Source organism: Neurospora crassa, linkage group VII, assembly GCF_000182925.2.
Source record: "Neurospora crassa OR74A linkage group VII, whole genome shotgun sequence".
NCBI lineage: Eukaryota > Fungi > Ascomycota > Sordariomycetes > Sordariales > Sordariaceae > Neurospora > Neurospora crassa.
This window is the reverse complement of record NC_026507.1, coordinates 471,899-496,511: the sequence shown is the minus strand read 5'-3', so window position 1 is coordinate 496,511 and position 24,613 is coordinate 471,899. Positions and strand designations below refer to the sequence as shown.

The following is a 24,613-nucleotide window of genomic DNA, read 5'->3' as shown; positions in this document are numbered from 1 at the left end:
GCCAATGCAATTCGTGCACTGCAGCGGGCGACCCCTCCGCTGCCTGGAACGCTCGCACCGTGTTGCGCTATCACTGCATGCGTGGCAGGCTGGTGGAGTCCCGCTCTGTGTAACAAACATTCCATGCGCTTACGGCTTTCTTACCTTATCGATAAGCCAAGACAGGCCGTTACCTAGCGCAGGTACAGATCCGGGGAAGGCTCCATTCCAGGTGCAGGGGATGGACCTGACGGACCCGATGGCCGTTGCATACATGTATCCCAGGCCATGACGGCACTCATCCATCCCTTCGATTTTCCCTTTTCCCTTTCCATTCAATTCATTCAACAGCTAAGGACACTTGGGCACTTCAACTGTGCAATCCAACTTCAACATCACGATGCTCGACTATACAGAATACAACAACGTGTTCCCCTCTCCGGGATTCATAAACCCCTACGATCACAAGGGAGCCAGTGCCATTGAGACTTTCCGCAAATCATTGGGCGGCGTCCTGTTTGTGGATCGCGTCCTAAGTCGGTTAGGCATCGCCCAAGGTTAGTGTAGTGTAAACACCACACTACCACCTAATCACCCTAACAACCCATGCCCTGTCGTTATAGCGCGCTTCATCGCTAATCACCACTGTAACTACCTCTAGGCACTGCATATCCGCCCAGAGGTGAGAACGGCTTGCGCTCCCTCCACCAACAAATCTGCCAGAGCAGCGCCTCGTCGATCCAAAAGATATCCGTTCTTTACTATCTCCTCCTCGACCATGATGACGTCCATCCAGGTCGTTCGCATTGGGCGGACAGCTTTGCTGAGGAGACGGGACTGCCGAAAAAGTACCAGATCCTTATGAGGGGCCTGTGGCACATGGATCGCATGGAGTTCAAGGTGCGGACGTCCGTTTGGTTCTGGAACCTAAGTTGCACACTGGACATCAAGACGCTAACAAACGCTGCTAAACAGTACGCAATCGAAAACCTAACCCACCCATCCCTCCCCACCGAATTCGCCGACGAAATCACCATCGCCCTTGTCCGCCATCCGCTCGTCAACAAGCGCAGCTCCACCAGTCAGAGCGATTACACGCTAGCTCTCGCCTACTTCCACGCCGCCCAGCCCGTCTTTACTTCATCCGAGGCTCTCGAGCTGCTCTTTGGCGCTCTTGCTCGTACTAACGTCACCGAAGCACTCGATTTCTCGCGTCGCTACCCGGAGTGGACCCGCCAGCAGCTGTTTGAAAGGTTAGTAGCTTCCATTCTAGAGCAGCCGGACAAGTTAGGAGCGAGGGGCAAGGAACTCGTTAGCGCGGCGTTGACGGGCGAGGAGGAAAGCTGGTTTCAGGAGTACTTGAGGCACGGGGAAGGAAGGAAGAGTAAAGGCGCAAATGCGCTTTTGAGGATGAGAGGGGTTGTGACGGGGAGGTTGAGCAGCACTGCCGCTCTGGAGAACCTTGCTGGTTATTCGTGAGGCTAAAGAGTTGTGGGTATACCTTCATAGCTTGGCAGTTTTCTGTCGATAGGTTGATCTCTGGCAACGGGCATAGCGACGGCGTTTGGATACTTTTGGGTCTTGCCATGGGGAGATGGTCACCTGAGTCAACATGTTTATGACTGTTTATCGTCAAACCGACGAGAATGCTCTTTTGCTTTTTCGATTTGCAGCAACGAAGGTCGAGTCTCGCTGACTGGCAGTAATGACTGGACGTTCCTGATTGGTTTCAATCAACTGAAAGAGGCATCCAAAAAAAAAAAAAAAAAAAAAAAAAAAAAAAAAAAAAAAAAACCGCTCAAAGACAATTCTGACCACCAAAAAAGGCCTGAACAGAACTTCTTTAGCTCTTTGTTGCTTGTGTAGTCCGATCGCAACTATTACTTTGAAATCTAGGTACAGAAATCACTAATAGGAAATCATGGTACAATCTGTTTGAGAATGTACATTGAGGACAAGCGCGAGATCTCAAGTACCAAAGTCACTTCTACATGTAAGCATCTCGATTTCTACCCACTGTACCTAATGCGCTGTAAGTTCATCATAACTGAATTCTACTTTTACGCTCTATAATTGACACCAGTCACCCGATTACAAAAAAGACGAATTTGATACCAACCTTAACTTGAATACTAGAATCATTCACCTCATTGCTTCGTTAAGTGCATCTACTTCTAAAGGTATTGAGTAGAAAAACTGAGGAGTGGCTGAGGTGAGTTTTGGCTCTTTTTGTCGGTAAAAGAATCGTGGGGCGTTTTTTTGTACCAGCAACTTTCTCTCCGCCCGGGCAGTTGGGTAGCAGTGGAAGGCACCCATTCACTCTTTCCCTGCCACTCTAATCTCCAGGCGGTAACCGGCGAAACTCCCGCCGTGCCACGTCAATGTCTTCCATCTTTCTTCCCTCCAACGCAAAACACCGTGACATTCCTACCATTACTACTACCAATCCACCACTTTGAACAAGTCCCGCCTAAACGCCATAATGTCGACCCACCTATGCGCGGTTTGCAACCGCTTTGTACCCCACTGGCAACCGAAAGGGTTCAAATGGGGGACTCCACATCACTCGAGTCTACACAACCTCCTTCGAGCGGCAGACGAGGGATGCTATATATGCCAGTCAATCACAAAAAGTTGTCATTGGAGGGATATATCCTACCTGACCGTCCAAGGCTTTCCCTTTGACTTTACAGTGTCTTTAGGGACTAACTATAACGGCTCTCACTTGACTCTTACAGTTGAAGCCACCTGTCTCACGGATGACTCGCCTAAACTCAGGCAAGCTATTGAAGCTCTTGACGAGATTAGGGAGAAGTGGCTACCAAAACTAGGGAGCATGTTGATGTTGGGATCAATCTCCTTTTCTTTCCATTTTCATCTCCGGCCTATCGGAAATGGTGAGTCATGTACCCTCTCGAGCAAAATAATAACAAAAAAAAAAAGGGTTGACAGAAAAAAGGCAATCAAATTGACTTGCGAGCTTTCAATACAGAAGTCACTGATGATCATGAACAAAGATCGACACCATCTTCTGTACAGCGTGAACCAGACATGATGGGTTTACTGAAGTATTGGTTCAAAGAATGTTACAACAACCACCCCTACTGCCGCCCTTCAAGTCCCTCGTTTAGTCCAACAAGGCTCTTGCTCATAGAGAATGAGTACTCTGCCAGGATAGTGGAAACAAAAGATTGCAATGCTCACTACCCATATGTTGCTCTGTCGCACTGCTGGGGAACTGTAAGCCGACTCAAACTCCAGAAGAGCAACATGGCGGACCTGCTCAAGCATATCAGGATCACAGAGTTGCCAACGACCTACAGAGAAGGCATCTCTGTCACTTTGGCCCTTGGTTTCTCTTACATATGGATCGATTCGCTGTGCATCATCCAAGACGACGAAAAGGATTGGGCTGAGGAGGCGGCCATGATGAAGGACGTCTTCGAGCATTGCTTTATCAACTTGAGTGCCACCGCGGCGCCCGATAGCTTACAAAGCAATTTCACACACAGAGATGCCACAAGTATCCTGCTCCTTGAAGGTGAGACTCCCAATAGAAGAGGGGAAAAGCATGGACCATCGAGATTCTGGTTTGCGAGAAGTTGGGTAGACCTGAGGCAAGAAGACATTGTACACTCGCCTCTCCACTCACGGGCCTGGGTATTCCAGGAGGCGAACTTAGCTCGGCGCCGCATCGACCTCGCTCGATCCCAGATGTGGTGGCATTGCCAACAACACTGGGCTTGCGAGACGCATCCTTCGGGCGTATGGAGTCCAGAGGACTATGAATGGGAAACGGAAGAGAGCCAACAATATTACAACATGTGCAAACGAAGAGATAACCATAACGCATCGTTAGGTATGTCTTCACTAAGCGGGCCAATTACTAGCCATACCTGGTTTGAGGGAGACTACCGACGCGATTGGCTTGGAAAAATCCACAGATATTCCAGTTGCGATATTACCAAGACAAAAGACAGGCTAATAGCCTTTTCCGGGATTGCTCAACGATACGCTCAAGATCAAGGACATGACCTCAATGACTATCTTGCCGGCATCTGGCGCCAAGAACTCCCTCATTATCTTCTCTTTCGGGCGACTCACGAAAAACCAACGTACCGCTCGGATGAATATCGCGCTCCTTCTTGGTCCTGGATCTCGCTGGAAGGACCTGTTCGCCCCCCACCCCCCCAACATAGCAATCTATTGCTCTCGTGGTCGATGTGCAAGGTCATTACAGCAAAAACCATCCATCAGTCTGAGCGTTATAAAGCTGGGGAGGTAAAAGGAGGCGTCATCCATTTGAAGGGCTGTTTAGTTGAAGTGCTACTGGGCAGTCAGGCACCCAAGTGGCCTGGCCATCCAAGATATGAAGGGCCAGCCACTAAGATAATCGGTCCCGGCGCCTTCGACGAACGTCTGAATGGCAAAGATTCAGTCAGCTATCTTGAGCATCCCCAGGGCCAGCTTGACCAAAGAAAAGAGGGAATCGTGGACGGTGCGGTACGAAGATCGATTAGCTTCCAAACTCTGAACGAGCTGTCCGAGAATATTCGACTATTTATCCTCCCAATTACAGGGGAAATCATTTACGAAGAATTCAAACCAGTTTTCTCATGTCTTCTTCTCTGTCAGACGTCGGATGACTGCGTGGCAGGGAGCGACATCTATCAACGTGTAGGCTGTCTTGAGTCTGTTGAAGGGCTTAAGACTGTTGTTCCTGAACGGGATGTCTACATCATTTGACCTTCATCATTCTTCATTTGTCGTTACAGACAGAACCACGTCAGCAAAAATTTAACACAATTCCAACTTCCTTCCACTCTGCAAATACCTATATCTACCTACTATCTAGACTCGCTACGAAATACATACCTACCTATCGAGCTATTATCCCATGGCCACAGTCTGCCTCCAGCCTAGCCGAATCCAGCACCTTGGACACTCTCCAGTAGGTAGTTGCAAAAACAGAGACGTGATGCAAAAGTCATCAATTAGGTACATTTGCCACTTCGTCCCATATGCGGTTCCAGGTAAAGCGTCAAAAAAAAAGCGTTTAAGCATCCCATCAACGGGCGAAGCAGCGACACATAACACGTGCGAACGACGCCCATCGCCTTACACCGGGAAGTCTCACTTCTTACCAGATTGGCCTTCCGAAGGGGAACAAATCCCCAGCTCTTCGAATGATAAATACCTCCAAGTCTACTAGGAAGCGAGTCCATCAAAGTCTGTCTAAGGTCACTCACTTTATCTGTTAGAGACTTGTGGCAGCCCTTATCGCAGAGTGTCCTGGTAGAGAGAAACGTGGTGTGTTTTGCGTATGAAACGTGCCCGCCCGAGTTTCTAACTACCTAAAAAGTCTTGGCGCCAAGTGTTGTTAGTAAAGACACCAGTGCATAGCGGTTAAGTCGTTAACAATACCTAGGTAGTTAATTTAAGTCCCAAAACCGCCGTTCCAGGGTCAGGTGGGCGGTCATACCACCATCTTCGGCAGGGCGTTACGGTGATGCAGAAGGTACTGTACTGCCTTGATACAGGAATTACTATGCTATGTCCAGAAGAGCAGGAACTCAGGGTTGGCTGAGAAGGAGGAAAGTGAGGAAGGAAGGAAACCATCAACGTAGAGGAAGGCCGGTATGTAGGGGGCGACTAGAAATGTGTATATAATCCTGAAAGTCACCCCAATTTCATGATTTGGGTGGTTTTCCCTTTTGGAAGACAGAATCTACCAGCAATTTTTCCCGGATCTTTTGGCATACTACAACCTTTTTACCACTGCAGCTCTTCTTACACCGAGGCTCAGCCTACCCTGGTGCTGCCCGTCGGTACCTAGTATGATTCGCCCAGTGTCGCGAATGCAAGTAACTGGCAAACCACCCAACCGAACCAACATGACCAACAGCACCAACCACGGCAACGACATGGCAGACAACCCAAAACTCTTGTTCTTTTGCGGAAATTATGTAATATGAGACTTTCTATACCTCGAACTGCTTGATTCGTATAACTGGGCTGGCGCCGCCCTTGACCCAACAAAACGAAGTTCTTCAGATTCCCGCATCACCTCCACCACGAGTCCCAACGAAACCAACATTTTCTGCATCTTTGACCTTCCGTTTCATGGAGGAATCAAGGAAAAGGGGGTGCTACTGTAGAAGCCAACGCCAAGTTTTAAAAAGGCAGATACTAGCGAAAAGTCAATCAGTCGCGGTATAAAAGGGTGAAAATCCCACCAATCATGTCTACCACAGGACCATGGTACTAATCCATCCCAACCCACCAGTCCTTTCACAACTCACTCTCTCCTCCTTACCGCAACAAACTCACCATGAAGTTTTCACCCACCTCTCACCCTTGGCCCCGTCTGGGCCATCATCACCCCCCCTCCACAACAGCAGCTAGCTCCCACTTCTGACCCCAATGTTCCATCCAACTTCACTCTAGAACAAGCGATTTCCACTTCTTACAACTCCCGCGATAAGTCATCCATGGCAAAACGCGAGGTCAGATGCGACATCATCCCAGGCGACTCTAAAAAGTGGGAGTCCCACGGAAGGTTTTGCCTACTTGATTTCTACTTACACCCAAACGAAGAGGTAGTCGTCCTGGAAGCGGGGACGAAGGACTTGTGCGTCAAGGGCAGTGGGAAGCTGCGCGCAGGGGTTAGTGGGACTGAAGACCGGAGAACTAGCAAGTGAGTTTCCCCCCCCTTCCAACCTTTCATTCTTGGTACACATTTAGGTTGTTTGGGGCTTTTGAAAGGTGTTTGGTGGCTTAAGCATAAAGAGGCTGTAATGTTTGGATGATAGACAAGGTGGAAAGGGCGGCAGTGTTTGGTGCGTACCTCTAGGGCCTGGGAATATGGGGCTTTGCGTGGAAGAACTGAGGGTGGGATGAAAAGGAAAGGATTGGAAGCCAAGTAGATGTAGGATGAAAGTTGTGGAAGTGATTATTAACGAAAGGGCGATGCGGTTATGGTGTAGAGGAGCGATTGCCAAGGCTGCGTCGAGGATCTTGGGTGAGTTTTCATTTTTGGCTAGTACTCGGAAGGGGGAGTTGAGGATTGTTGAGTTCAGTCACTTCTGCTGACGGTGTGTAATATAGATACTTGTAGCAAGGATGGCTGGGTGGTTGGCACGGACAGCCTGGAGGGCACGAGTATCTGGCTGGTGTTCTCGAAGTAACTGAGATGGATGAAGGGTTACACAGTAGGGGTGAACTTGGGGGCATTCGAGTTGATCCTCCCAATAATGGCCTGAGAAAATGGGAAAAATATAGGATAAATCTGACGAGATTACTCATCAACTGTGTTGTTTTCTTGATCTCCATTTGATCTCGTTAACAATTCATACAAGAATCAAGTTACCTACTCACCGACCTCAGCTTTTCTCCGTTCTCTAGCATGAGCTGGAATCAGTCAAACGGCGCAGACTGGACAACAAACAAACGTATCTCGAAGGCAGCCACAAATCATCTCATCGCCATCATCGCCATCATCACCACGAGGATAATCCACCACTACCTAAAATTAGAAGTATAAAAGAACCCAATATCCCCCCCTCCCCATCCACAACTTCCCCTCTCCCTCATCATCAACCAACCTCACTGCCTCCTCTTACCAACCTTTGCCCCATTTCTCACCAAGCAACTCACTTACAACTCACAGCTTACCAACCACCACCCAAAATGCAACTCACCACCATCCCCTCTCTCTTCCTCGGCCTCACGGCTTTCATCGCCCCCCTGGCCCTTGCCTCTCCTACCCCCATCAACAGCAACAGCAACAACAACGGCAACGCCAACCTGCCCTTCAACCTGATCAACAAGCACCACAAGACCGTCGTTACCAGCCGCCAGACCGACTCTGTGGACACCACCCCGACTTGCGTGTCCGATCCCGAGGGGTTCATGACCATGTTCGACGCACGCTCTTGTCTCGAGGAGATCGCCGCCAAGGGCAGCGAGCAGGTGACGGTGCCGGCGCCGGGGAGGGCGTTGTGCGAGAGGAGCAGTGGCAAGTTTTGGGCGGGGGTTAGTATGCGGGGGACGCAGGTTGCTGATGCGTGAGTACCTATTCTTCTTTCTGTTTCTCATTCTTTTTTGACTGCTGGACCGCTGGGCCGGGAGTGACTTGGTGGTGGTGGTGGTGGTGGGGTGAAGGGGGTAGGAAAGCAAGGGGAAGGAAGGAAGGGGACTAGTGGTGATTGGAATGGGATGCTGATCGTGACTGACTGAAATGTAATGGGTGGATGTAGGTCCGACATGGCTGCTGCTGGACAGCTTATTTTGGGTGAGTATAACAACAAAATTCCTCAATTGTTTTATCTTGAGTAAACACATCGCTGACAAACAAAAAATGTAGACGCCTGCAAATTTGATGGCGTTGTGGGCATGCAGACTGAGATGACGGGTGGTGGAGCGTACGTGGCTACCAACGGCAACATCTATGTCATGTTCTCCAAGGATGAGGAGGATGATTGATTTTCCAGTCTCTTGCGGATTGTTTCTGTCGCCTATGGGTGAACAAGAAATCGGGCCGGTAATCGAGGAACACGAACGGATATCAGATATCCAAACAGAAAAGAGGAGTGGTGAAAATTTGGGGTATCACGTGGTTGGTCCTGCGTCTTGGATGGTCGTACAACACCTACAGGGGGAGCTTCTTTCCAGATTTGGACGGGTCGCCCGGTTATCCTCGGCCATGGGTTTTGCTTGCGATATCTAAATCGGGGTAACATGAATCGGTTGGATGCGGATATGGAAGGGTAGGAAACATTCATGAATGTGACTTGATACCTCACATCTTCGAGGAGATAAGGTTTAGGTTTGTATATTTGCAGTGATGCTGGATGATATTTTCCGTTCGGTTTGTGAATTCCATGTTAGTGCAACTGCTTCTGTAGCTCGGCGTTGTGGGGGAGTTCCATAACAGCCGGAGCAGGGGCAGCTAGGTCTCTCCGCATCTCTCCGGGGAAAACACGACGTCATTTGCAGCTTCCTCCCGCTGAAGCTCATGCCGCTCTCCACTCAATTTTTGGGCCGAGCTCACTGATAAGATTTATCGATTCCACATCTCGGGACTTGTGTGTGTTTGTCCCAATTGCATCTTTCGACAACGAACACCGGCCGCCAATTGCATCACCAAACTCACCATACACACAATGGCCGTCAGAATCGCCCTCCCGCGCAACACGACCTCGTCGTTCCGCCGCTTCGTCCGCGTCGCCGGCCGCTTCTACTCGACCGAGGCCCCCGCGGGTCCCATCATCCGGGTGACCAACCTTCCGGCGCCCAACTCGGGTCACATCCGCATTCTCGAGCTCAACCGCCCTGCCGCGCGCAACGCCATCTCGCGTGCTCTGTTGTCTTCGCTCCGGGACGAGATCGATGACGTCCACTCGCAGTACGATGCCGCGACCGGCGAGGAGAAGCCCGTGGCCTCGTGGCAGAAGCGCTTCGGCGGCGTGGCTGGCGAGGACGAGAAGGGCCCTACCCGCGCGCTGATTATTTCTTCGGCTGTTGACACCAGCTTTTGCGCGGGCGCGGATCTGAAGGAGCGCAAGGGGTTTTCGCAGGAAGAGTAAGCTTTTACCCTTTTTTTTTCTTTCTTTTTTTTTTTTTTTTTTTTTTTTTCTCCCATCCGGACGGCTAACGGATTCCTTTCCCTCCAAAACAGAACAGCGGCCTTCCTCACCTCCCTTCGCACTGCCCTCACCTCTTTGCAAAACCTCCCCATCCCCACCATCTCCGCCATCTCCTCCATCGCTCTCGGCGGCGGTCTCGAGCTTGCCCTGGCCACGCACTTCCGCGTTTTGACCTCCAACGCCGTTGTTGGCCTTCCCGAAACCCGACTAGGCATTATCCCCGGCGCCGGCGGCACCTACCGCCTGCCCCAACTCATCGGCATCCCCCGCGCGCGCGACCTGATTTTGACCGGCCGTCGCGTCAGCGCACCCGAGGCTTATTTCCTAGGCTTGGCCGACCGCTTGGTCGAGGTCGCGCCCGAATCCGAGGAGCAGGCCAAGGAGTGGGCGGCCATGGAGCAGGAGCCCAGGGACAAAATGATTCTAAGCCTGGCGCGCAGGACGGCGCTGAGCGAGGCGGTCCGTCTGGCGATGGAGATTTGCGAGGGTGGCCCGGTCGCCATCAGGGCCGCGCTCAAGGCCGTGCAGGAGCCCAGTGAGATGGTGGAGAACGATATGTATCTGAGGGTGGTAAGGACGGAAGACCGCGATGAGGCGTTGAAGGCGTTTGCGGAGAAGAGGAAGCCTGTGTTCAAGGGGCGGTAAATGCGGTGGTGTAGAGTGATGTGAAATTTTTGAAAATACCATTACCAGTTTGAAGTCATACACCACATGACTGAAAGACTGGAAGAGTGAGATGGGGTCACCGGGGTTCCTCCTCATGGATGGACCCTGGATACATTTGGTTCCATTGCTGTAACTTGCTTCATGTTTTGTCAAGCGTCAGAAGGCGTCACGGATCCATCTGATACAGACAATCAGGTAAGGTAAGTTAATGGTTGTTGAGGCTGTGATGGCCCTGGTGCAGGTATTTTTGGTGTAGCTAGGTTGGTACCTGAGTGGTAACGTCATGGAGTCCACCAAAAGGCCCATCAAGGTGCCAAGCTTTCGACATGGGTGACAGCCACGGGACTTGACGAGTTGCGATCTACCGCTCTAGGCCCCGATGGGCGCCGGTAATCACACTATCGAAAGGAGCCTCTTAAAAAAAAAAAACTTGTGGCCGTGGGAGCTCTCAATGTTTGAAGCTATGATGGTTGGTGTGAAGGTGTTTGGTGCTGGTTGCCATGTGAAGTGGAAAGTGTACATGTGGTGTCGCTTCTCGTCAAGACTTTAAATCAGGCATTAACTACACGAACCTCGACCGAAGCACTTGTCTCAGCTCTTGAGTTCTTGCTCTTCTGACAGATTTTACTGGCATCATCGCCTCAAAACTGTCAAGCCTAGAGGATACAGCTGTCTCCAGCGTTCCGTGCTTGTTTACATGCGAGCCATGATCGTTGGCGGTGGAGTAGCAGGTGATAGTTCCCAAGTACAACCAAGGCACGGGAACTTCACAATTTGTATAATTTGAACAATTTCAAAAAAAATTATTTGTAAAATCTGGACCAAAGAAGACTGAAAAAGCTGAACCGAGAATTGTGCAAGGTACGCAGGTACCTCCTTCCCTCACAAAGACCAGCGAGTTTCGCACGCACCTTCCCCGCAAGAGGACGTCATTGGCCTGCAGGGGTTACACGCAGCTGCACTTCACAATACCTATGACATCACCACAACAAAACGTGAGAGGAAGGAACAAACAAACAACCTTTTTATAAGCAACATTATCCTCGATCTCAGACAATTCCTTCTTCCCTTTCCATTCAGTCACACAAACACCGATAATCAAGCAAACACCTTTTTTTTTTCTCAAACAAATAACGAGAAAAAGATCACGAACCGAATCCCAAAGCAGAGGATCTAATTCAAACAACAAAACAACAACAACAACACCCAAGATACCCAACACATAAACACAACAACCAACCACACATCATCACAATGTCAGCCTTCACAATTGCTACTCGCAGGGTCGCCACCCAAATCCCCCGCGCCGCCGCCGTCTCTACGCCCCGCGCCGCCTTCTCTTCTTCCGTTACTCTTCAAAAGTCCATCTCCGAGACCGTAAAGGACACCCTCAACACCGTCAACCGCGCTGTTTCTGACAAGGCCCTCGATGGCATGGACATTGGCTGTACGTATTCCCTGTCTCCTTTAAGTTGTCTTCCATCATCCAATGATAACAAAAACACTCACTAACTCATTCCCTCCTCGAAACAGCCAACGTAGCCTCAAAACTCAAGGAAACCGCCGACACCCTCACCAACGCCTCCTCGCCCTCCGACCTCGCCTCCCGCGTCAAGGACGCCGCCAGCAACGCCGCTTCGGACGCCGCCGACGCCATCCCCAAGGACGTCAAGGGCAAGGCTTCGGAGCTCGCTGGTGAGGCGAAGGGTAAGGCGTCTGAGCTGTCAGGCAAGGCCAAGGGCGCCGCCAACGAGGCCACCTCAGGCAACGTTTCGGAGCTAGCGGGCGAAGCCAAGGGCAAGGCTTCCGAGCTCGCTGGTGAGGCCAAGGGCAAGGCGTCTGAGCTGGCGGGCAAGGCCAAGGGCGCTGCCAACGAGGCGACGAGCGGAAACTTGTCTGGCGCTGCTTCTGAGTTGACTGGCGAGGCTAAGGGCAAGGCTTCAGAGCTCGCTGGCAAGGCCAAGGGTGCTGCCAACGAGGCTGCTGGTGGGGATGTGCAGGGAAAGGCCCAGGAGCTCAAGCATGAGGCGAGCGGTAAGGCCAGCGAGCTCGCCGGTAAGGCGAAGGGTGCCGTGAGCGAGGGACAAGGGAAGGCCAAGGGTATGGCTCAGGAGACGGAGAAGATGGCCAAGGAGGCTGGCAAGCAATCTGAGTTCTCTTAAAGGGGTTCATTCAACCGAGAAAAAGGACGGAATTTGCATTTAGGATTGAAGAACGGGACCATTCAGATTCACAGGGATGGATGGATGGATGGATGGGTAAAGGGAAAGCAGAGGCGTTCAGGGACGCGCGCACAGCAGTTATTGATTGCATCATGATGACTATCACGAAGTTTTCCTCCTATTAGAAAATCATCAAGAGTCGAATCGTAATTTTTATTACATTTCACTTCACCTTACCTTCCACTGCAACCTTCAAACGTGAACATATTCCTATGTATCGAAATGTATCAGCGCACAACACCCGACTTCCTATCAGGGCTGCCCGACAGGCAAAGGAAGCCAGGATAAAAAAGAAAAAAAAGATTCTTCTTCTCCCACCACTTGTACTCTTGGTACAAATCCCACCAAAGTGACGCTGACAAGTTCCACCCCATTGGGGATTTGCTTGTTTTGATGTACCGCTCGGAATACAGAGCCTGGAATCAAGGATTGTTCTCGCCTTGTGCTCCACCTGAACGTGCGGAAATATTCCTGAAAAGGAGGAATGTTTTCGGAGGAAATGGGGAGGAGTATATAGGGAGGATGTGTGTGGGATATATGGGATGTATTGGAATGGGTAGGTAGACTTGCAGGGTGGAAATGCAAGTGGAAGTGGAAGGGTGTCCAAAAAAAAAAAGGTGAAAAAAAAAAAAGGTGAAAAAAAAAGGGGGCTGAAAGGGGTTCGGGCGACTGGGACGTGAAAATAAAACTGATGGGAATACTTGTTGAGGTTAGCTGGTAACTTGAGGCATGGAATTCAACGTCGAGAAAATAAAGGGGATCAAGGGAAAAAAGTGGACAAGTGGAAGTTGGTAGCAAAGGTGCAAACGGTCCTTGCCTGACTGAACAGACGATGCTGGTAATTGTCTTTCGTTCTCCTTCAAAAGATATCTTATGCTTATGCATGCTGACAGCAGAAAATGTCCTTGTTTAGGGAAGAGTTAGCATTGTCGGGTATCTGTAGACAACTTTCCATATGCCTCCCCTCCATTTGTTCTCATCCGTCGGTAGGTGGGTAGACAAATACTCGGCACTGCTTGTCGTCGGTACTGTTCTTTCCGGCACAGACTGGTGTTGGTGTAGATTGCTGCGCCGGTGGTGTCATTCAGATGTGTGACGTCTTCAAGTCGGTGTTATCGCTTCCGTCTCGTAAATGTGTTGTCGCCATGTCAAGCCCGCAAACGTTCAGCCCTCCTCAAAAAACACCCTTTTAGTCCCCTGTTTACCCCTCTGACTCTCCATCTCCTCCAACTCCCTATCAATCTCCATGATATCCATTAACTCGGCCTCGATATCTCTTCCCTCCGCCTCCGACTTGTCATCCTCCACGTCCGCAGCAAAGTTCAAATCATTGATGAACAACAAGCCCGGATCACGACCCTGGCTCTGACTCTTTCCTCCTCCATAGGCGCTGAACGCAACAGTGTCTTGACTATCGGGGCCAACCCCTCCCTCGTCAATCTCTTGTGTTGATGCCGCGCCGTCAAAGCTTGCGCTCGGGGATTTGGTTGTTGCCTCTAACAGTTTGGGTTTGAGCAATTTCTCTCCGTTTTCTGGACGGGCCAAGCTGAGGTTGAACGCCATGGAACTGGGTTGTTCAGGCTTCGGGAAGGCGATGATTGCTTTGGCGGTGCCGCTGGTAAGATCCAGCCTGGCTTTCTTACGGGCAGGTAGGGGTATCAGACGGCGTTCGGTGGATGAGAAAGGACCGGCGGCGGCTGCTGCTGCTGCGGCAGCTTGATCGAAGGCATCTTCGTTTTCGTGGATGACGACCATCCTACTTTCGCCTAGCAAGATGGTCTCGATAGGGAGCTGCTTTCCTTCTGTTGATTCGGTGAGAGACCCGGTCGAGCGCGGGATGGCGGTGGCTGCTGTGAGGCGCTCGCCTAGTAAGCCGGCGTTGAGGTCGGTGAGGCGCAGCATTCGCGCGGCGGGTTGGGTGCTGCTAGTCCAAAGGTTGCCTCCAGTTCGCTGAAGCTGGGCGTCCCAGAACCGGGAGAGGATGGGGATGGTGCAGACGATAGGGTTAGTATGATCGGCGCCGGTGTTGGAAAGCCACAGGATCGCAGACTCTTCGCCTAGGCCGTTACGAGGGAGGGGAAGTTGGGAGACGTAAACGCCGCCTCTGACGGTGGCGAGCTTTTCGGGGGCGCTGGCGCTGGCGGAAACCGCCGAGGGGACGATGAGGGGTGCGGATTTCTGGGTTGTGGTGGGAAGGTTGCGCTGGGGCTGCAGACTGGTAGCGGTTCCCTCTAGGTAGCCTGAGACGCTAAATTGAGTGAGTGCTGACCCGCGGAGGCCAGAGCTGGCCTTGGTAAAGAGACCGGCCGACGAGGCAGTGGTCGGGTTGGCGTTGTCAATGTCCCAGATACCCCATTGACCATCGGCCAGCAGCACGAGGATCGCCCGGCCGTGGGCCATCCACTCGGCGCCGACGACGGGTTTGCGAGACGTGGACATGTCCGTCCCGCGGGCGAATGGTTGGTAGAGGGAGATTAACCATGAACCCTGGGTAGGGAATGGGCCCTCTGAGGTATCGTCCGAAGGCAGAGATGGGATGGAGTAATCGTAGATTCGCACCGCATGCGCTGGATCAACAACGAGAAGCTGGGTGACGTGCAGCGGGTTGAAAGAGATGCCGCCGAGTGGTGATGGGAGGTACTCAGTCTGGAACGGTTCGACACGAGCAGTCGTGCCGGGCGTGGCGTCCAAGGGAACATCCCAGAAGCGAAGGGTTCCGCTCGCCTCGCGCGTGTGTGCTGCAACAACGACACGGGTTACAGACCCCTTACGGCCCTGTGATGACTCCGACCCTGGCTGTTCCTTCACGAGCGTAATGGCGACTCCTTCCGAAGGTTTGCGCTGGCCTGCTAGCAATGTTAGAGTCTCCCCCCATGCACCCTTGCCCGCATTTCCAGCGAGCAGGCTGTGCTTTAGTGCCGGCCGCGCCTTGCTCTCGTTTGACGGGGGTGTCAGTGGTAGTGTCACGACAAAGACGTCGCCGTTGGCGCATGTGACGGCAAAGACGAGTTTCTCTTTCAGGATCTGCGCTCCGTTCCAGGCTTCGTCTTGGGCGGTGCAGGTGGGCATGGGCAATACAGCGATGTGGTGGACGGCTGTACCAAATGCCAGGTCGAGAGTCTGGACAATATCGGCGAGCGAGGAAGCATCGGTAGTAACGGTGTCATCGAACTCGGGCTTGTCCACGAAGGGTGTAGCTGGAATGGCCGGACTCTCGTCGTCCGAGTCAATAATCATAACGGCGTCTTCCGGCTTTCCCCCATTTTGCGCCGCGCCTGCTCCTTTTTTGGATGTCTTAAGTTTGCGACCGCCTCGCCATATCAGAGCGACGCCGTTTTCGTGGCCATAGATGAGGACAGTGGAGCCTTGGGCAGTCTGGACGGGGTATGTCTTGATGTCGTACACTCGGCTCTTAAGGGGGTATCTGATAGACCAAAGTCAGTTTTGCGTCTCTTTCGTGTTTGTACGGTGGTAGTGAGGGACTCTGCGCACGTGAATTGTGTACTTTGCGGCGTGCGCCTTGTTCTGGGAGTGGTCGACTGCATCGTCGAAAGTCAAGGAGTTCGCAAAGAAGAATCAACAGGAAAAAGATGGATGCGCTATGGTGATGTCGTTATCATGGCCTTATCAATTGGGTATTATGGCGTCGTGAAGAGAAGCAGTATTACGGTGTGAAAGAGTGGTTGGCGATGTTGATGATGTGGTGATGTTGGTGGTGTTGGTGTTGTTGGATCGATCGATGGCTTTGGAATTGACGGGAACCCTTCTGAAAATCACCGCGTCACAAACGCGCTGCAGCTTGGACCATCAGAGCTCAGAGCTCCTGACATGACAGCACAGCTGAAAGTGGTCTGTGCACTAGGTAGATCAATGCCAAATCACGTGTTACATAAAGCACAGACCAACTGAATCAGGACGTCCTCGACTTCCATCGTCGAACAACAACACTCACCCCGTCATCCAACAAGACTTACTCAACGTCTTGATACGAGATCTGATGCTGACAGGACGACTTCTTCCAAATGCTTAAACCAAGTACTGCTTGATGCTATTCCTTGCGCCATTCAACTCAGACCAGGATATTATCCCCACTGCCTCGACATTGATATCCTCTCTACCTATAGTGTCTACCTCGTTCAACTGATGAGCCAAACCCCATGCGATGACCTTTGGCCCTACCAAAGAATTTGAGAAACATGTCCCTTTTTCTACCTTCTTTTCACTCTCTCACTCTCTCACCCTCTTCCGACTTTATTGCATTCTTAGTTACTTCCTTATCCTCTTCTTACCTTCTCACCTTCCTACTTTATCTTCTCACGTTCTTCTTACATTCTCACCTTGACCTACTGCCTTTCGTTTCTCACCCTTTGATATTCTAACCTTATCGCCTTGCAGTTGCATAGCAATATGGCGAACTAAACTCTCTTTCAGACATTCAATCTCCTGTATAAATCAACTGTCGGGCCCTTTCTCGCAGATTTGCCACATGTATCACTGGCAACGACAACATGGAACCGGATTGGAGACTGCAGTTATCTATTTGTTTCCGAGGAAGAACCAATGACTCGGATCATAACCAAACAGGCAACCATCCCTTCCGACTCAGCCAGCCCAACCAAACCAACCAGTCAAAGAGGACAAAAGCAACACAGCCCAATCATGCACTCATGCTATCTTTTATCATCGCGAGAAAAAAGTCGTTTGGCCGTTTGTTGTCGACAAGACACCGCTTAAGCGCAAGCACTGCAGATAGCAGAAGCGGCGCTGATGACGGTGGGGGCAGCCTCAATGCCGCAGCCTCCGAGAACGCAACCTTGAGCGGAAGCCACGAGCTGAGCAGACTTGGAGCATTGGCAGGCATAGTCAGCTCCATTGCAGCCGACGGCGGATGCAGCAGAACTGATGCAGGGGGTCTGTGAAACTGTGAGTCAATGGCTGACACAAACCTCGCGAATTCAAGGTATTAGAGGGGAGGGAGAACGTACAGCACATGCGGGCATAAGAGTGGCCTGAGGGCAATTCTGGGCCATGGCGACGGCGCTGAACAGAGCGAGGGCGATGGTGAACTTCATTTTGAAGGTTGTCTAAGGGGTTGCTTGGTTGGTTGGTTGGAAGTGATGGAAGTATCGGATGTGAAGAGGCTGTTGATGCTGCTGATGATGAGACATGAAAAGTCGTCGATAAGGGCGGATGAGAAGGTCTCTTTATACCTTTTCCGTCCAATTCCTAACCCTTCATCCAACAACCTCAACTCAGAGGCACAACAACATAGGTAACGAAGCACCGAATCACACATGGCAGGACACGATCGGCCTCGGTTTCCCCCAGCCTCAACTTCTGACTTCTTCACGACGTTGGATGCCAGCAACGTGCGGCCTGTACACACAGTGTCGGTGTAAGGTTGCTTGGCCATTAGCGCCAATCTTTTTGGGCAGTGACACCAATCGGATCACTCATGAGAGACTCTCATCCCCCGAAGGATGAAGGAGGGGTTTCGTTCACGATGCAGATCTTTCTTCCTCATCAACATAGTTCTCCTGAAAGCAACGCAGAACTGACAAGTATTGAGCATGATGTTGACCGAGTCGATCATGATTGGTGGGCCGGCGGGCTTACCCGCCCCTTGCCGTTGCACTAATAGACGGGACCATCCTTTTCACTTTCCCCGCGGCCCGTTGCTGGCTCATCGATCCTTCGATGCGCAAAGAGGAATTGGTAAAGTTGATGTGGGAATGAAGGTTCGCAGGTAAACTACTACCTGAAATGGAAGGCTTTGCACGGTATTTAGGACGCCTTTATGTACTCCGGATTTTCTCTTTGTCATGCAATGCTTCCTCGCTTACTGTACCTATCCTAGACTCTCCGCAAAAACCACGCTTTGCGAGACGGCGGGTTGCGGGGAGCTTCCCGCTTTCTTTCGGCGGGGGGTGACATCGATGGAGATCCAAGTGGGTCGGATCTTCTGTTTAACGTCAGCCATTGTGGCATTGCGTCCGTGTTGGGGGACACTGGGGCCCATGTGCACCACAATGGGAATAAGGAGGTTACATCAAACTCTGAGTTGGTGTGTGAAGAGTTTCCACTCTCATCCCTCGAGCTGCCTTTCTCAGTACAGGCACAAGGGGAGCGGGATTCATTGTCAACCCAAACTAGTTTGCCCCCACTGAACGCAAGACTGCCTCGTTGTCTTCCCCGGTTCCTTTTTATTCTTTCTTGTCATTATAAGAGGCAACTCTTCTGTGAATAGCCTTTCTATTATGGCGTTTACAGGGAATGCCAGCAGCAGGGAACAAGAAATCTTTGCGACGGAGTCAAGTCCAAGCTACCTTCCACCTGGACGACCAGAACGGTGTAGCTTGTCGATGATATTGAACTGTCAATGCTACGATCCCCACTCATGTGCAAATACAACCGGGGAAAAGCAGGCGGGCAATGTCAAAAGTGTGATCCTGAAGACGGTGAAGCACCGCAAACGCCGAGGTTGCCCAAGAGGTTGAGAGCACAGACTTGAGGATGACAACAGCATGTGAAAGGATTGGAACATCGGGGCTTGTGGCTCTGTGCGAGTTGCACTTCTCTGCTAAATCTCTGTCAGTTTGACACAGGTCAACTACCTAGTTGCCCGTCCTCGAGGCATCAAGCCTTGTGCGTCTCACAGAACGATGAACCACATACGTGACTGGGAACAAATTTCTCCACTGAGAACCACCATCTAACTTGAGACCAAAAGGTAGGTAAATACCCTTCTCACCTGCCGCTCATCTACAAGTCGTCAATCAATCCTCCACCAGACTCTTTCCTATTAACTGATAATCCTCTCCAGTTCAGCAGCTCTTGTTGCCGCCTCCCAAATAGCTCGCCATACGCACTGATGAAAACGTGGCTAAGTACCTTTCCTATTCGCGAACGATGTGTTCTCAGCGGGCACCTTACCTCATCAATCGGACGGTTGTTCGAGATTATTTCCTAATCCCTTCCTTACTCCCACCTTGGAGTTTGGTATGTTCTTCTACGTTGACGCTGGTTTACCAAAGTGGCCCTTCGTGGCCCAGCGACTCCTGATATTGTTGAAACGCATGTTCAAGATGGCGCTCAGGTACGGGTATCTTGGTGGATGTCATTCGTATGCGAGACACGGCACGTTTTTTCAGTTAGGTATGTACATCGAGTTTAGCATGTTAACTCGTTGACGCCAAGTCAACAGCATATACCTCTATGGAACAGAACGCAACCCTGGTCTCATTTGAGAGGACATCGATAACCGTCGGAGCCTCGGAGGGCTTGGCTCTTGTGCACCTATTCACCACGGAGCCAAAGAACATACTACATGTAAGTGGAAAGGCACTGCTGTCTGTTCTTCTGTGGTCACGGTACCTCTACCCTGGCGTGTACCTAGAGGTAGTATGATCTCTGCCCTCCATCCAGCCACCATACTCTTTCTCCTGTGGACTATCTGTCAAATTTGTTACGGCAGCGAGAACTGCGAGCTACTAGGTATTTATCTCATGATAGGTATCGTGGCTTTTCTGACTGATAGAAGAAGAGGGATGATACCTAATCTATGGAATGCTCGATTGCTCGAAGATAGTACCTGTGATGTGAGAAAGGGAAGAAAAGTTTCTGGAGATATAAGCACCTCTACCAACTTAGGGGGAAAAAGAAAAGAGATTCCGTTGAAGAGAGATGGATGATGATGAAGAAGGAAAAAGCCTGAGAAAGACAAAGGATCGTTACCGTATACATTCGATTCGATTCGTTTCGTTTCGTTTAGACCTCTAGGCATCCCCAACCGTGTAAACAGCGAGAACCTCCCACACAAACACAACGAGCCTCGGTGTGTCTATATGGACCCAAACACCTCCACACTACCTATTGACGCGCGGTGAAGACCACTCGATTACTTCCATCATCCATGTCCAGATCAGCGTACTGTAAGTACCTCCAAACCTGCGCAGTCAGTGCATATGAGTAGACAGCGTTAGGTAAGGTGAAAAGGTAGGCAAAAATCAGAGATTCGCCCCCCCATGCCTCAACACCTTCTGCACCTTCAACACGCACATCTCAACCAGCTTGGTGAACCCCTTTTGGAAGTCCTCTTGGATCTCGCTGATGAGCAAGGCCGTCTGCGGATCGTGCTGCGCGCTTGCGTACTCGGGGATGGCATTGAGTAGCCCGGTGTGAAGCATTTGGAGTTGAGTCGGAGGCGGTAAGACGTTTTGTATTAAGGCCTTCGATTCCTGTTTTCCGGGGGCGGATGTTAGATACTAAACTGGGATCGGGAAAGAGGGGGGGGGGGGGGAGAATTGATGGCAAGGTACCTGGATATCAGTGCGTGATAATAGTGAAGGAGGGTTACAGAGAGAGTGAAAGAGAGCTGGAGGGTAAGAGAGAGGGAAAAAGAGAAAGGGAAAGAGGGAGAGAAAGTAGAAAAGTGAACTTACCTCCTCGCTATCCTTCTTCATGATCTGCTTCCACCGCTTCGAAATGGCATTTCCCGATCTCACCACGCCGAACTCCCTTTTCAGCTCCTCCTTGATTTGCGCCACCTTCTTCTTCTCGTGTTTGAGGCGACGAACCAGATCGTCTTGTGGTGTTGTCCAGCTGTTTGTATTGGCTGGTAGTGCCGCGTCGTTGGGCTGTGGGACTTCTGGATAGGTACTGGGCATAGATGGGCCCATCGGCGGGACAATGAAGTGGTTGTGGTCCATAAAGTTGTGACTGTTGTTGTTGTTGAGTTGGAACCCAGTGGCTGGCATACCGGGTATGGATTGATTGGGTGAGAAGACGTTGTGGTGGACCTGCTGCAGCGAAGGGTCGACCCCAGACTGATAGTGCAGGGGAGAGTGAGATGCTTGTGCTGCATGTGTACCTGCAGACATCCCGAATACAGCCTGTGCCTGAAAGGCGGGATGCTGCATGACAGGAGACGGGTAGGCGGGTTGGACTTGTGCTGTATAGGGCGAAGTGATGGAGGGACGAGTCATGTTGAGATTTTGATCAAATCCAGGTGCCTCCAAGGTATTATATGGAGAAGTAAACTGGCCCATGGCACCGGATTGTGCGCTCCCAATCTGCCGTTGTTGCCAGTCGAAGGCGTTTGGCATGGTACCAGCAAAGAAGGACACGGCCTGGTAGTGTGAAGGTGCGCTTGTCCTTGGTTGTTGGGGCTCGGGGGCACTTTCATCTTGGTCATCCTGTACCTCACTCTGAGACTGGCTAGGCGACATTGCTGCTCCGTATTGGCTGGGAGATAATGAGGTAAATAAAGTCTTGCTGATGAACGAAAGGACTTCGCGGGACCTTTGCGCCAATGTGAAAGACGGGCTAAGGGATATTTCTGAGTGCCAAAAGAGAAAAGTATGAAAGCATGAAGAGATATGATCAGCGGCCGTTGTGGTAATTCGACACGGGGTTGGAGTGTGTGAGTGACACTTGAAGCTGTTTGGTTCTTGACAAGCTGAAAGATCAAAGTGCACGAGACAGCGGGTGAGGATGACGCCGCAGGTGCAAATGCCACCTGGTCGGGACGCCTCCTGAAACCCAGTTGTGCAGCAAAGTTGAAGAAAAGTCCAAGTGGAGATAGAATATGAACAGGACCGATGTGAATGAAGCGAAAAGAATGCGAGGTAGGCCACGGATCAAGATAAGCCCCTGAAGCGTGAGAAGGGACCTCGCAATGTTCTGGTGAAAACAATTAGACGGAGGAGAACAGAAGATCCGGGAGGTGTGAGTTTGGGAATGCCCGCTTATATAGCCGATTCGATCTTCCTGCTGCACCTTTAGTAGCACGCCCGCTGATGGAAAACCTACCTCTAGGGACTATACACCGCTCATGAGCAGGCAATGTGCCGGCATCAAGCCAAAAAGGCTCCACTGTCTACTTTTTACGAGGTAGAACCCAACTTCTGACATCTGGATTCCGGTACTGTCGTTGCGAGTCTCGCTCGTTATCAGATACCCGATCTAAAGCGGACAAATGAGAAAGGAGGTCAGTGTTACACGAACTCATGTGCGGTGCTAAAGCAGGGGAAAGACAAATGGCAGATGGGCGAGAAGTAGAAAGGATAGTTCGGGGGATCCGGTACCTGACTTTCATCTTTCGGGCGCCAGGCAGAGAGGTAGTGTGCTTCGATTGGGAGTCTAATCTGCCTTGCGAGGTACCTATCCAGTTTTAGATGATTGAGTGTTGCCAATCCTCCTTGCCCATCTCTTTTCCCGTGAGCCATTACCGCCTATCCGTCATTGTGCATTATCGATTAGCTCTTATCGCACCGCATGAAGGTTTCTTACATAACGTGGCTCAGGAGGACGAGGGGCCAAATATACGGAGAACTAGGGGCGACACGTAATTTCAGAAAGCCTCATGTGTGTTCACAAGCACCGACAGCACCGACAGCCGACTGTGCGGACTATTGATCTCGTTGAACGGATTGGCTAGGAAGGAAGCGGATAATTGACGAGATGGTCTGATGTTGAGCCGCGGCCTCAAAGTGTGAGTTGGCAATTGAATGCTGTACATTATGTCATCTTCGCCGAGTAAGGGCGTCTGGCCTTTCATTGTGTTAGTTGCTCCTATCACACCGGGAATTGAAAGCTCCAAGTCTCGCCAATTTGTAGTTTGTATATCTGCAGCGTAAGAACATGGATAGCACACTGTTTGCGATATGCTGCATGTGATGAGAAGGTGCTGGGTCCATCCAATTGGCGGAGAATGGGGCCTCGGGGTGTGGACAGGGAGGGGGCGAACACCTACCTAGCTGTGTTACCGGCTTGACTGACAGCCGACTCAGGCTTTGCGCGTGTGAAGATAGCTTGTCAGCGAGTGCCATCTTTCAGAGGCGCTGCGAAAGGTCGGGTTCGCTGGGCCGCTGGGTTCTCCCGGGGCTGGTTTCCGTGGTTACCGTGATGGTATGTATCTGTTGTTGTTGATGGTTGCTTTCGTCGTCGGCTTCGGTGGTCCAAATCGTGCTTTTGGCTCACCGAGCCAAAGAAATCATGCCCAGTTCCAACTGGCCAATGATACTTTCTCTACTTTATTGTGGCTGAGTGAAGCTTATTGGACTGTCCCTGTCCTTCACTCTGTTCGCCTTATCCTGGATTCTGAACATGCGATTCAAAGCAGGTAGTCGGTACTTACTCAACGTAGCTCATGCTGGCCGCGGCCCAGAAAGGCAATGTGCACTGCTCCGCCCGCCCGCTCTCTTCGGACGGATCCCAGACTGACTACACGTGTAGAGTAGTGTCAATGGCCGCGCCACCAGGCGCCATCTGCGGACCAGCCGTACAGCCTCTCAGCCAACCGGATGACTCTCGCTCGCCACAGCGTAGGAACCGGGATCTTTTCAAGCCTACCCCGCGAAGAGACCTGTTAGGAATAACAGATGCTAGCCTGTTCAACTGATACCGACCGATCTGCGAACGCTTCCTTTTGGTTGCCGGGTAAGGTATGTCCGGAGGGAGTGTCTGAAGAAACGGAGGACGTTGAAAGTGGATCCATTCCGTACACTAAAGGTTGGATGAACAGCAAATCAAATTTGTACAAGCGTTTGACAGTTCCAGGGGAAATGCGGTGTGGGGCCACTGCGTTTGAATAAGTGTTAGTGCACTCCCCTAAACCAAGTTAGTATGTACAGCGACGTTACCTTAGCAGGACGGTAACACATTTTTTTAAAGTGCAGCACGCATGCACCCTTGACACCTGCCAGTGTCAATTGCCAACACCTAGGTAACCACGGCACTCATCGCGATGACCTCCATACAAGGGGTACTGGATGTCTGGTAAGCGGGCTCCTTCGGGGTTTCTTCATTAACAACCACCACTAAAATCTGCTCCCCAATTCCCCCCATTTTCCCACAACCACATGGCAAACCCCAACGAAGCATTTTTCATGTGACGTCCAATGGATGCCACGTCCCGTTCTGGCATCGAAGCTCCGGGGCCAGCTGCGTCTGGCCCATGATTTCGTGCACAGCGAACATGCATACACGTCAGCATAAGGTGTCAGGGGGAATACCCAATAATTCATCATGTATAATCCAGCCCTGGTTTGTTTCTTGGTTTGGTCTAGGAAAAGCCCAGAGCTTACCACCAGACTTGAG

The 24,613-nt window shown here is 51.2% G+C and overlaps 9 protein-coding genes across 9 annotated transcripts; 6 read left to right on the top strand and 3 right to left on the bottom strand.

Annotated features, from left to right (window-relative positions):
* The first annotated feature begins 325 nt into the window (after positions 1-325).
* Positions 326-1,731, top strand: NCU09062 (hypothetical protein). Its single transcript, XM_953473.2, has 3 exons — positions 326-536; positions 641-879; positions 955-1,731. The coding sequence occupies exons 1-3, from the start codon at positions 380-382 to the stop codon at positions 1,456-1,458; spliced, it is 900 nt and encodes a 299-aa protein (XP_958566.2). The 5' UTR covers positions 326-379; the 3' UTR covers positions 1,459-1,731.
* Positions 1,732-2,375: 644 nt separating this feature from the next.
* On the top strand, positions 2,376-3,767 carry NCU09061 (hypothetical protein; the record flags this gene model as incomplete). The annotated part of the gene is made up of 3 exons (XM_953472.2): positions 2,376-2,876; positions 2,997-3,520; positions 3,649-3,767. The coding sequence occupies exons 2-3, from the start codon at positions 3,031-3,033 to the stop codon at positions 3,765-3,767; spliced, it is 609 nt and encodes a 202-aa protein (XP_958565.2). The 5' UTR covers positions 2,376-2,876; positions 2,997-3,030.
* A 2,703-nt stretch (positions 3,768-6,470) lies between these two features.
* Positions 6,471-6,879, top strand: NCU09060 (hypothetical protein; the record flags this gene model as incomplete). Its single annotated transcript, XM_953471.1, has 2 exons — positions 6,471-6,676; positions 6,792-6,879. 2 exons carry the CDS (start codon positions 6,471-6,473, stop codon positions 6,877-6,879), a joined length of 294 nt encoding a protein of 97 aa, XP_958564.1.
* Positions 6,880-7,668: 789 nt separating this feature from the next.
* Positions 7,669-8,463, top strand: NCU09059 (hypothetical protein; the record flags this gene model as incomplete). The annotated part of the gene is made up of 3 exons (XM_953470.1): positions 7,669-8,045; positions 8,238-8,272; positions 8,345-8,463. The coding sequence occupies 3 exons, from the start codon at positions 7,669-7,671 to the stop codon at positions 8,461-8,463; spliced, it is 531 nt and encodes a 176-aa protein (XP_958563.1).
* Positions 8,464-8,906: 443 nt separating this feature from the next.
* Positions 8,907-10,848, top strand: NCU09058 (enoyl-CoA hydratase). The gene is made up of 2 exons (XM_953469.2): positions 8,907-9,562; positions 9,659-10,848. Exons 1-2 carry the CDS (start codon positions 9,144-9,146, stop codon positions 10,269-10,271), a joined length of 1,032 nt encoding a protein of 343 aa, XP_958562.1. The 5' UTR covers positions 8,907-9,143; the 3' UTR covers positions 10,272-10,848.
* A 440-nt stretch (positions 10,849-11,288) lies between these two features.
* On the top strand, positions 11,289-12,951 carry NCU09057 (hypothetical protein). The gene is made up of 2 exons (XM_953468.3): positions 11,289-11,739; positions 11,826-12,951. Exons 1-2 carry the CDS (start codon positions 11,547-11,549, stop codon positions 12,452-12,454), a joined length of 822 nt encoding a protein of 273 aa, XP_958561.1. The 5' UTR covers positions 11,289-11,546; the 3' UTR covers positions 12,455-12,951.
* A 222-nt stretch (positions 12,952-13,173) lies between these two features.
* Positions 13,174-16,283, bottom strand: NCU09056 (hypothetical protein). The gene is made up of 2 exons (XM_953467.2): positions 16,007-16,283; positions 13,174-15,938 (listed from the first exon to the last, which is right to left on the bottom strand). Exons 1-2 carry the CDS (start codon positions 16,057-16,059, stop codon positions 13,679-13,681), a joined length of 2,313 nt encoding a protein of 770 aa, XP_958560.2. The 5' UTR covers positions 16,060-16,283; the 3' UTR covers positions 13,174-13,678.
* A 752-nt stretch (positions 16,284-17,035) lies between these two features.
* On the bottom strand, positions 17,036-17,649 carry NCU09055 (hypothetical protein). The gene is made up of 2 exons (XM_953466.2): positions 17,500-17,649; positions 17,036-17,427 (listed from the first exon to the last, which is right to left on the bottom strand). The coding sequence occupies exons 1-2, from the start codon at positions 17,584-17,586 to the stop codon at positions 17,245-17,247; spliced, it is 270 nt and encodes an 89-aa protein (XP_958559.1). The 5' UTR covers positions 17,587-17,649; the 3' UTR covers positions 17,036-17,244.
* Positions 17,650-20,520: 2,871 nt separating this feature from the next.
* On the bottom strand, positions 20,521-21,741 carry NCU09054 (hypothetical protein; the record flags this gene model as incomplete). Its single annotated transcript, XM_953465.1, has 2 exons — positions 20,521-20,751; positions 20,956-21,741. The coding sequence occupies 2 exons, from the start codon at positions 21,739-21,741 to the stop codon at positions 20,521-20,523; spliced, it is 1,017 nt and encodes a 338-aa protein (XP_958558.1).
* Between the last annotated feature and the right edge of the window lie 2,872 nt (positions 21,742-24,613).

Coding starts and splice junctions, on each gene's coding strand:
- NCU09062 (XM_953473.2), top strand. CDS start 380: ATGCTCGACTATACAGAATACAACAACGTGTTCCCCTCTCCGGGATTC. Junction 537..640: donor TCGGTTAGGCATCGCCCAAG/GTTAGTGTAGTG, acceptor AACTACCTCTAG/GCACTGCATATCCGCCCAGA. Junction 880..954: donor TGGATCGCATGGAGTTCAAG/GTGCGGACGTCC, acceptor GCTGCTAAACAG/TACGCAATCGAAAACCTAAC.
- NCU09058 (XM_953469.2), top strand. CDS start 9,144: ATGGCCGTCAGAATCGCCCTCCCGCGCAACACGACCTCGTCGTTCCGC. Junction 9,563..9,658: donor AAGGGGTTTTCGCAGGAAGA/GTAAGCTTTTAC, acceptor CCTCCAAAACAG/AACAGCGGCCTTCCTCACCT.
- NCU09057 (XM_953468.3), top strand. CDS start 11,547: ATGTCAGCCTTCACAATTGCTACTCGCAGGGTCGCCACCCAAATCCCC. Junction 11,740..11,825: donor CGATGGCATGGACATTGGCT/GTACGTATTCCC, acceptor TCCTCGAAACAG/CCAACGTAGCCTCAAAACTC.
- NCU09056 (XM_953467.2), bottom strand. CDS start 16,059: ATGCAGTCGACCACTCCCAGAACAAGGCGCACGCCGCAAAGTACACAA. Junction 15,939..16,006: donor CCGCAAAGTACACAATTCAC/GTGCGCAGAGTC, acceptor TTGGTCTATCAG/ATACCCCCTTAAGAGCCGAG.
- NCU09055 (XM_953466.2), bottom strand. CDS start 17,586: ATGAAGTTCACCATCGCCCTCGCTCTGTTCAGCGCCGTCGCCATGGCC. Junction 17,428..17,499: donor CTCTTATGCCCGCATGTGCT/GTACGTTCTCCC, acceptor ACAGTTTCACAG/ACCCCCTGCATCAGTTCTGC.